Genomic DNA, 11,931 nt, shown 5'->3' with positions numbered 1-11,931 from the left:
TTCAACCGCTCCAAGTACTGCTCCATGTCCCACAAGAAGTTGCCAAGAGTTGTTGCCTTCCTTGTTCCATCATAAGACTCCGGTTCCTTGACCTTCATATGAGGCATTCCTCCAAATGAGTTATGCCCCATGGCCCTCTTCACAACCGTAAGCTCATTCTTTGTATCTTCAAGAGTCTTCTTCAAGTTCACGATCTCTGCAAGACCTTGATTTCTTGATTCCTCAACCTCTTTGACCCTTTGTTCAAGTTGTACACACCTAAGATCAGTGTACTCATTTTGTGTCTTAAGCTCATCATTCTGTGTTCGGAGTTCATCGAGTTCTTCTTTCAAAGAAATCTCCATATTTTCTATCTTTTCCAACACCTTTTCAATGAACCCAATAGTAGTATCCTTGTCATCATGACTAGACCCGGCTTGAGACCCAGCTGCCATCTCGACCAGCTTCTTCTTCCTTTGTGATCTAGTCTCGACCATTCAACAACTCCACCGAGTATCCTGCAACCTGAACCAACCCTTGTTCCACTTCGTGTGAAACGGTTTCCTTCACCTGCAAGTACCCTTATCACTGCCACGAGCAACCTTTGCTCACCAGCTCTGACCGAGCTCTGATACCAACTGTCACGCCCCTACACCTGCGGTAGTCTTCCAACCGCTTGTAGCGAGGTGCGGCACCACCGAACGCTTTCTTTTTAACAATACTAACATTCGTGGACTACGCCTACTCCAACATTAACATACTTAGTTTGTGTTTCGCAACCAAGTAAAAGCATTATCCTTTATACTTTAATGAAGCCCATACTCATTCATTATCCATATGCAATTAACCGAGAACATCAACAATTGCAAACAAGTATAAAGGGAGGGGCAACTCCCTAAAAGTCTGCCCAACAATTTATTAAGAATATCAGTTTCTTCAATAATACAACCAACAAATATACTTGGCAAAACTCCAAGTCTATACTTAGAATATTTTACAATCAAGGCATAGAACGGCCTTTTACAACCATGTCGTGCACCTTTGCACAAGAAGAGGTGCTCATCTGAGCCACCCAACCTCCCTACCAAATCCTGCACGCATAACCGAACCTTCACACCTCAACCGGCATAAAACTCCAACTCTGCACTATGGATGAACTACGCATGAGATGTGCGTATTCTCCTTTACCCCTGCGCAGGTCTTTACCCCTTTATGCGTAGATGAGAGAGCGAGATTCCTTGATGCCAAAATGAACCGCAGTCCTGCCATATATATACGCCTCACACAACGTGCGTTCTATCCTGGCCGACCCTTCAAATATTAACATGAGCGCCCCAAGTCTTCGTTCTATCACCGTCGGCTTGGGTGTGCTCATTACCCATCGTCCATCGCATATAACCTTCGCACGCATACATAACTCGTGCACCCAGGTGTGATGACACTTAGTCATTTTCGCACTTCGTCGCCTCTCGCCCGAGTTGCGGGCCCATCGTTCACCACGCGCCCGTGCACGCGCTCTCGGTCGCCCGACGCTCGCCCGTCGCATCACAACGAAGGCCTTACACACGAGGCTTTACCTCAGACTTATCTACTCTCTCTTATTTGAGTACTTAAGATAGCTTAGGCTTTAGGCTTTACCTCAGACTTATCTACTCTCTCTTATTTGAGTACTTAAGATAGCTTAAGTTGTTTCAAGACTACTTTCATGATAGTATCATGAAAGTTTTTAGCTTATACACCCATTTTCTATTTATTTCTTCATTTACTTTAAGATAGTGTTCTTACCTTATACACCCATTTTCTATTTATTCCTCATTTACTTTAAGATAGTTTTCATAATACACGAGGCTTTATCTCTTTTATTTTTTTATTTATTTCTTCATTTACTTTAAGATAGTTTTCATAATACACGAGGCTTTATCTCTTTTATTTTTTATTTATTTCTTCATTCTCTTTTATTTTTTATTTATTTCTTCATTTACTTTAAGATAGTTTTCATAATACACGAGGCTTTACCTCGTACTTATCTTTTCTCTCTTATTTGAGTAGTTAAGATGTCTTTATTAGATGTTTGAGTAGTTAAGATAGCTTTATTAGACATGAGGCTTTACCCCATTCTTATCTTCCCTCTGTTATTTGTCTAGTTAAGATAGCTTTATTAGACAAAGCCTCATACTTATCTTCTCTCTTATTTGAGTAGTTAAGAAATTTTTCTCTGTTATCTGTTATTTGAGTAGTTAAGAAAGCTTTATTAGACATGAGGGGAAGTATATTTATTGCTTTTCTACGTAAAAATCAATCAATATATCATTGAATGTGTAGAATTTTGTAAAACTATAGTTCAAACAATTATCTATAATAAACAGAATTTAGTAATTATCTATAATAAGCAGAATTTTGTAAAACTAAAGGTCAAACAATTATCTATAATAAGCCATCTTTACTAAATTTTGTAAAACTATAGGTCAAACAATTATGTATAATAAGCCATCTTAATAGTAAAGATAGCTTTGATAATACGTGAAAGTGAATACATAAAGATAGCTTTTGATAATACATGAAAGTAAATACATTTTTTTTTGTTCTTTGCACCAAAAAGTGTGTAGAGCTTTGTGCCGCTTGTATCTACATGTACATAGAACTACTTTTTCAATCTGGGAAATCTGTACAAGCGCCATGCCACTTGTAGCCACATGTACACAGAACTACTTTTTCAATCTGGGAAAATTTAGGGTGGGTTAGAGGATTTTGATTGGTACATTATTGATTAGGTGAAACCACTTGTTTGGGAATCCAGGTAGGCCATTGAACGAAGAGCCTAATAAATCTTATTACTTGGTGGATTTCCTAAAACTGGGTGAGAGGGGGAGGATATTTCATTCATCACCACGTAATGCCTGATAACTACCAATTCCTTTGTACTAGCTAGCCAGTTCTCCCTCCCTCCCTCCATTACTAAGCAGTTGACTCCTATAAAAGACTAAGGGTGTGAGATATGCATAATCCAATGACTATTTATTTCATGATATTCTGATGATGAATTCATAATGTGGAAATATTTTGTTCCCACAAAAAAAAAAAAAACTAAACCTAACCATATATAAGGAGGTGACATTCTTACTTGTTCTCATCGCTACCCATTTTGCTTGGCCTCACGAATGGTCTAGGACATTGGACAAGAGTCCTGTTAATGCAACTAGCTAGTGTCGAATATATTTAGAAAGCATTAATTATTCAATGTTTTAAATAGGATCCTCGTGTGTTTCACACCGCGTCTTTCACTCTGACCTTAATTATTGCTTTTTCACACATGTCGCATGCGTGAACTTATTACCTTTCACAGCCTCGTAGCAGGACCCATTATCGATATCAATAATTTCAAGCATTCAGTAATGATTGCAAGAGTGGTATGTATCAAGATAAGGGTTATGGTAGAGGTAAGACAGATACCTAAATGCATTGTCTAAAGCCCATCCTAGGGAAGTAAGAAACCCAAGGGATAGAAAAAGGTCAATTCCAAGGATCATCATTAACATTAACAAGGGCATTCAACAGTTTGACAGATAGACAATGCATACATAGTGATTTATGTTGGCAGATGAATAGCATTCGATCAAAAAAGGTGAATTCCAAGCATCATCATTAACATTAACAAGGGCATACAACAGGCTGACAGATAGACAATGCATGCACAATGGTTTATATTGACATATAAATAGCATTCGATAGATAGGCCATAAAATAAATGACAATGGTGAATAAGAACTAGAGATTCACCTGAGTAGATCCTGCAACTCTGCCTATAGTCCAATTTCATATACTTTATTTGTTCCCAACCTTTTTAATCCTGGTCTTGGATCATCCCAATGAGACAAATGAAATATGAAATGCACTCAGTTTCTCACTGAACAGTTAAGCCACAGTGGCCATAAGTGATTCATCATAGGTTTCAAATGACTTGATGAAGCCCTACCACTATATAAAATATTGAACTTGCTCAATTTCCATTGAAAGCAAACAAATAGTGGAAATAGGGCTTGAGCCTCTAAATGAGTAACATTGTAATTACATATAAAATAGTAGTTTCAAGCAGGGGATATAAAATAATAGTTTCAAGCAGGGGAGATGGAATGGGAGGGAAGACAAATTGATAAGGTATAAGGTGGGTATGAGTTCCCAGGAACCAGGGATTTAGGCGGGTAATCGAAGGGAGAAAGCACTTCATTAATAACAGAAGCTCCTCCCATGTCCAATCTCTTTATCGTCTCCTTGGATGTATTGAGAGATCCCTCCCATCACTTAGAAGAAGAGATTCCCGCCACCTATTTATTTCATTAAGTAGTTTGAGATGCTTCTAATGTGGTGCCTGCTACTCGTTTCTAGGGATCATAAACGATTCTCTTTTGAAAAGAGTTCTAGGGATCATAAGCGATTCTCTTATGAAAAGAGTACTTACCTAGAGCATGTGACAGGACATCGAAAGCCCAAGAACCTACTAATAAAAACCTAAAAAGACCCACCTCTACTAGGATATGGAGCCCTTCATTAGTGCCATTTCCAGCCAATTGCTAGCCTGCCTCCCCATCCATATATCTTTAGGAAATATCCCCTTGTCTCGCATCACCCCTGCTCATTTCCTGTCACGCCATTAATGGCACCATTAGTGGCATCATCTAAAGTGGCAGAGTTAGAAGGGAAAAAAGATAGCCTAAATATAATAGATGTGTAGCCATCGATTCATTCAAATTGATCACGCAAAATTAGATCCTCTCATTTTAGAGCCAGAATTGGTGCTAGTTTAAGATCTAATCCTATCCCTAGAGATAGTTTATTAAAAGAAAGAGACATTCCTTTTAACCCAGTGAACCTCGTTTCTCTTGATGCATCTAATTGGCATTCATATTGTAGTCATTTTTAGATCGTTGATTTCTAGCGTGTTTTCCTAGATTAGATGGCTTATTCATCTTGCTTACTTAGCAGATTGGGTCAATTAAATTGGGGAGTGGGATGGAGGGTTTCGGAGGGAGGGGGCGGGGTATTTGACCTCTTAACACGTTAAGAAGAGGGCTTAGCAGAGTGGGTCGATTAGATTGGGGAGTGGGATGGAGGGTTTCGGAGGGAGGGGGACGAGGTATTTGACCTATTAACACGTTAAGTGTGTTAAGAAGAGGGTTTGACAGCGTGAGGGAAGAAAACAAGTTGATCATATAATGTATATGAAACGGATTAGTTCTAAATGGTCCATATGAAGTTATATATGAAGTACCAGTAGCATTGGTGTTTTTAGTTGATAAACCATATTCAGATTTTGAACTTCATTAGTAAGACATAGATCCTGATGATCTTGATGATGATGTACATGATTGAGATAGGGATGGTCAAGAGTGGGACCATTGGTTGAAATGAAAAGGGGCCGCAAGAAGAGTCTCTACTTTCCTTTTCTCTAGTTGGGCTAGCGAAGTAGGGGTTCATTGTCCGCATCACTTAATGCGTTGGATCTGACATGCATGAATGAATCACGGTTAGTCATGAAATGTGCGTTAGGCACAGGTGGATATTTCCACAACATAATCCCATGATGCCACCAATCATGGGATTATACATTCACTTTCCAATCCATACAAGTGATGATCTAACAAAAGGATTTAGTGCTCACTACCCTGTTGTTGACTATATAAAATGACGTCATAACTACAATAGGGAAGCTTTGGATTACTCTTTGTATCCAATAACCCTTTTTAGGGAATTTCATTGAATCCGTCTAACATCCATTACGACAAGGAAATGGCGAAATTAATGAATGAAATTGGAAAACAGCAAACCCTGAAATTGGAAAACAACAAACACTTGACTGATTGACCATCTTACCTACTCTCGATTTTCTTCCCACACCTCTCGATTATCTTCCCACACCTCTCAATCGTTAAATTCTTACTAGTGTATATTTGTAAGGGGTATTTAGCAAGATGCTTAGTAGGGTATGTTTGTAAGGCATACTCGGCAAGATGGTGGATAAGTTGGATATGTTTGTATATGGGGTACTTAGCAATATGGTGGATAAGTTGGATAAATAGATGAAACTACTCATCTTGTATCTAGTTTTAACTTTTAAGAGGGTCCCTCTTGAACAATAAATAAATCTATCCAAGTAAAATAAATAAATCTATCCAAGTAAGGTAAGGTAAGGTAAGGGAAGGGTCTTGTTGGGGTACATTGCACCCACTAGTTCATGAGGACCTCATCAGGGCCTATAGTCTGACCATTATTAGACTCTCTTCCATATGTTATTAGGGTAAGGTAAGGTAAGGGAAGGGTCTTGTTGGGGTACATTGCACTCACTAGTTCATGAGGACCTCATAGGGGCCTATACTCTGACTATTATTAAACTCTCTTCCATATGTTATTAGGGGAACATATGGCCACTTTTCATTCACTACTAGACATTCCCTATCATTTGGCAATTTTCTAATTTTAGGGTTTTTTATTTTTACTAGGCATTCCCTATCATTTGGCAATTTTCTAATTTTAGGGTTTTTTATTTTTACTAGGCATTCCCTATCATTTGGCAATTTTCTAATTTTAGGGTTTTTTATTTTTACTCGGCATTCCCTATCATTTGGCAATTTTCTAATTTTAGGGTTTTTTTTTTAAATTTTTACTAGGGGCGCCACCCTTGGTAAAAATTAGTAAAAATAAAAAACCCTAAAATTAGAAAATTGCCAAATGATAGGGACTGTCTAGTAGTGAATGAAAAGTGTTAGGATGACATGTGGCACTAATTGGAGGATTACATGGCTATTTCCACTCTATAAATTCTTACTACCTTTTGCATACACATTCCTAGAGTGGGTATGCTATTCCTCCCTACTTTATAGTATTTCTCTCTCCTCCTCTTGTTAGTTGATTTTTAGTTCTATTTTGGAGTTTAACTGAGTTTAACAGTTAGTCTTTTGCACGTGAAGGTTATTAATTAGTTCTAACTAATTTCTAATTCCACGTACTTCCAATTCACTCCATTTTGGGGTATTTGGCTAATTTTGGGTCTCCCAGTTTAATTTTGACTTATTTTGCTTTTGACTTGTTTGCAAAATAAGGGAAGTATTTTTGAGTTATAATGAGTACATGGACCCAAAGCTAATTTGAATGGTTTGGCCTCCTTGAGAGTCTATATGTTGTATTCATGTTCAACAATAACATATCATCATATTTTTATGAGGAATTTGAATTATCTCATTGTTTGGCCTCGTATTCATGTTCAACAATAACATATCATCATATTTTTATGAGGAATTTGAATTATCTCATGGTTCATTAGTCAATTTCTCAACAATTTTATTCTCTTTTCTTTAGATAGTCTATTATTTTTTCACATTTAGCTCCTATGATTGTGCTTAAAATCTAACAAATCCTTTCTAGTCAAATCAATCTATCATCTATCATATCTAGTAGAGAGGTTTACCCACCTAGGAAGGCCAAGGACAAGTAGGATGAATCACAACTCTCCTAACAACAGAAGGTGAAGATTTTCCCTTTCTATTTCATCTTGTTAATGTGAGAAAGTCAAAGTGTGGAGAGGTTTACCCACCTAGGAAGGCCAAGGCCAAGGACAAGTAGGATGAATCACAACTCTCCTTCTATTTCATGTCATTAATGTGAGAAAGTCAAGTGTGGGATTTTAGTGCCTCATGTAGGGAAGGCAAGAGTGGGAATTTCCATTTTGGACATTGGAAATATTTCATTTTGTAATGGAGAGATTCAACCATCAAGAGAGGAACAAGGTATGAGAGGAACAAGGTATGTTAAGTGACTCACCTCTTGTGGGTGAGAAACAAGATCGGGGAATGGGATCTTTCGAGCCATTTTAACAATAATAAAATCTAATTATTGAGATGACCTAAATAAAATTGGAAGCGTATTCACCCATTTTCCATCTTCATGTACAACCTATGTTCCTCGAAACTTCTAGGAACCCGACATTTTGGGCCGTACCCGTATCCAAAACTCCGAAACTCGATCATCATGTAATCATCTATGAGAGTTAATATAGACTTGTTTTTCCTTCTAAATTGTCACCTATGGGTAAGATAATGTGTTATTCACACACACACACATATATATGACATTTCGGTTGAAGTTTCGGTCGACATTTCTACTTTTGGGAGGTGGCGTTTCGGAAACTCCAAAACATTTCGGCGTTTTGTACAACTTAGTGTACGACAATTATGTTATATATCTAAATAATTTAGTGTGTTATATCTCTCTCTCTCTCTCTCTATATATATATATATATATGACGTTTCGGCCAAAGTTACGTTTCCATTTTTGGCAGGTGGCGTTTCTAAACATTCCCGTTTCAGAAACTCCCAAACATTTCGGCGTTATGTTTCCATTTTTGGGAGGTGGCGTTTCTAAACATTCCCGTTTCAGAAACTCCCAAACATTTCGACGTTTTGTACAACTTAGTGTACACCAATTATGTTATATATCTAAATAATTTATCCCTACCAACATACTGCCATTAATTTAATATCGAAAGAAGATATCTCTTAAAAATGTACCAGCATTTTAATATTCCTTAAAAATGTACCAATATAAATTTGACCATGGTACACATTAATGAAGGCATTATCCAAAAAAATGATTTGAGATTAATAAATGAGGATATCCCTTAAAATTGTACCAATATAAATTTGACCATGGTACACATTAATGAAGGCATTATCCAAAAAAAATTATTTGAGATTAATAAATGAGGATATCCCTTAAAAATGTACCACTACAACTTCGACCATGGTACACATTGGTAAAAGAATCATTTCCAAAAGTGATTTGAGGTTAATAAATTGTGTTACGAAGCAAAAAAGGACAATGAAAACAATGTTAATGGTAGGGTTCTCACACTACTATTCATAGTTGCTTGTCCTTTGATATATGTGCTCATTGTGCTCTTCTAAGAGCCCTTTTTATCTTCACCTTAGAAAATTGTATCTTTTTGGTTTACTTGTCATAGCTTCCGCGGTGTTGGGTGAGAGTTATTGGGTGATAGAGTTATCATCAATGGTAGGAAACTCCAATTACATGGCCTTCTTTGTAATTAGTTTGTTATTCTCAAGTTGTGCAATTGTCCAAGAAGGAAATTTAATCAGAATCATCAACAATTTTAATGTCATTCACATTTTCAATCTGATAGAGTTACTCTATCATCAACGGTAGGAAACTCCCGTTACACGGCCTTCTTTGTAATTAGTTTGTTGTTCTCAAGCTGTGCAATTGTCCAAGAGGGATATTTATCAGAATTATCAACAATTTCCATGTCATTCATATTTTCAATCTGATAGATTTAAATATGATAGACATAACATCTAATCGACAATTTCCATGTCATTCACATTTTCAATCTGATACAGTTAAATCTGATAGACTTAACATCTAGAGTTAAATCTGATAGACTTAACATCTAACATTAGGAAACTCCCATTACATGGAATTCTTTGTAATTAGTTTGTTATTCTCATTTTCAATCTGATTAAATATGATAGGCTTAACATCAACGGTAGGAAACTCCCATTGGCATTCTTTGTAATTAGTTTGTTGTTCTCAAGTTCAATCTGATAGAGTTAAATCTGATAGACTTAACATCTAACCGTAGGAAACTCCCAGACTCCCATTACATGGAATTCTTTGTAATTAGTTTGTTGTTCTCATTTTCGATCTGATAGAGTTAAATAAGATAGACTTAACATCAACGGTAGGAAACTCCCATTGGCATTCTTTGCAATTAGTTTGTTGTTCTCAAGTTCTATCTGATAGACCTAACATCTAACCGTAGGAAACCCCCAAACTCCCATTACATGGAATTCTTCGTAATTAGTTTGTTGTTCTCATTTTCAATCTGATAGAGTTAAATATGATAGACTTAACATCAACAGTAGGAAACTCCCATTGGCATTCTTTGTAATTAGTTTGTTATTCTCAAGTTCAATCTGACAGACTTAACATCAACGGTAGGAAACTCCCATTACATGGCATTCTTTGTAATTAGTTTGTTGTTCTCATTTTCAATCTGATAGACTTAACATCAACGGTAAGAAACTCACATTACATGGCATTCTTTGTAATTAGTTTGTTCATAGAGGTAAATCTGATAGACTTAACATCAACGGTGGAAACTCACATTACATGGCATTCTTTGTAATTAGTTTGTTGATAGAGGTAAATCTGATAGACTTAACATCAACGGTAGGAAAATCACATTACATGGCATTCTTTGTAATTAGTTTGTTTTTTCCCATGTTTTCCTCCCATTGGCATTCTTTGTAATTAGTTTGTTGTTCTCAAGTTCAATCTGACAGACTTAACATCAACGGTAGGAAACTCCCATTACATGGCATTCTTTGTAATTTGTTTGTTGTTCTCATTTTCAATCTGATAGACTTAACATCAACAGTAAGAAACTCACATTACATGGCATTCTTTGTAATTAAACATCAACAGTAAGAAACTCACATTACATGGCATTCTTTGTAATTAGTTTGTTGATAGAGGTAAATCTGATAGACTTAACATCAACAGTAGGAAACTCACATTACATGGCATTTTTGTAATTAGTTTGTTGATAGAGGTAAATCTGATAGACTTAACATCAACGGTAGGAAACTCACATTACGTGGCATTCTTTGTAATTAGTTTGTTTTTTCCCATGGAAAATTCGTAATTTCATTAGTTAAAGAAATTACATTCTGTAGATGCATATGCATATTCCGATATTTCTATTAAAGAACATATGCATATTCCGATATTTCTATTAAAGAACATATGCATATTCCGATATTTCTATCAAAGAACATATGCATATTCCGATATTTCTATCAAAGAACACTGCGTCAGTAGAGGCAGTAAACAACAGCTACCCTCTCCACGCAGGGAAGTAGCCCAGACAGAGTCTGAAAGAGAGTCAAAATGATACAAAATAACAATCGAGTATATATTATCTTGATCCTCGCAGGAAGATAATATCCCTCTCCACGCAGGGAAGTAGCCCAGACAGAGTTTGAAAGAGAGTCAAAATGATACAAAATAACAACCGAGTATATATTATCTTGATCCTCGCAGGGAGATAATATCAAAAACATGAACAGTACCAAAACTATGGCCGCATATCAAAACAAAAACAGCATAGGAAATATGTACAAAATATGTTTGAGTTCCAATCTTTAATTCAAAATGTCCATAAATGGCCTGTGATAGAACTGGTGGTGTTCTCCATCAATTTGTTCAATGATCAGCCAGTTGCCTTGCTCCCGGATCGCACCTTCTTTGGAAAGACGGTCAGCCTCTGTGTTCCGCTCCCTGTATATATGTTTACATGAAAAATGGTCAAATATGGAAATCAATCTTAAAGCCTCATCAAGAATGTGTCTCAATGTGAAAGTCCTACAAGAAGATACTCTATTCAACCAATCACAGACAATCTTAGAGTCACCAAACAGCTGTAATGCAATGCATCCCTTCTCCAATGCAAAACGAATGATATGATAAGCTGCTGAAAGTTCTGCGAAGTTATTTGTGCCCCTTCTAAAGCCCATAGATAGGCTGTAAGAGTGCCTCCCAGATAAGTGTAGAATGGCCCCCCCCACCACAGCCATCATCTTGTGCTGCCCCATCAAAGTATGCCCAGGGTCTACTGGGGTCAATCTGTTCTCGGGTGATAGAGCGGGGAGTAGGGGGAGAAGGGTCATCAGGGATGAGATCATAGTCTGCTTTGATCATGGCCACCAAACTAGACCATCTAGGGGGGGTGTTATGGAAAATCAATTGATTCCGAGCTATCCAAATAGCCCAACAGAACAGCAGGGGAAGGTTTCTCAATTTATGAGGCAAGACAGATTGGTACCACATATCCCAGGCCTCAACCAGAGAGTTTGAAAACCAATCACAATTAGAGGGGACAAC

The 11,931-nt window shown here is 37.0% G+C and overlaps 1 protein-coding gene across 1 annotated transcript; it reads right to left on the bottom strand.

Annotated features, from left to right (window-relative positions):
- Window positions 1–11,192: 11,192 nt before the first annotated feature.
- On the bottom strand, window positions 11,193–11,642 carry LOC149166521 (uncharacterized). Its single transcript, XM_089430181.1, has one exon. The coding sequence runs from the start codon at window positions 11,640–11,642 to the stop codon at window positions 11,193–11,195; it is 450 nt and encodes a 149-aa protein (XP_089286307.1).
- Window positions 11,643–11,931: the final 289 nt, after the last annotated feature.

Source organism: Pinus tabuliformis, chromosome 5_1 (genome assembly GCF_031772625.1).
Source record: "Pinus tabuliformis cultivar Carrire ecotype Pingquan chromosome 5_1, CPIR1, whole genome shotgun sequence".
NCBI classification, from domain to species: domain Eukaryota; kingdom Viridiplantae; phylum Streptophyta; class Pinopsida; order Pinales; family Pinaceae; genus Pinus; species Pinus tabuliformis.
The sequence above is the reverse complement of the archived record's forward strand: the minus strand, read 5'-3'. Positions and strand labels throughout refer to the sequence as shown.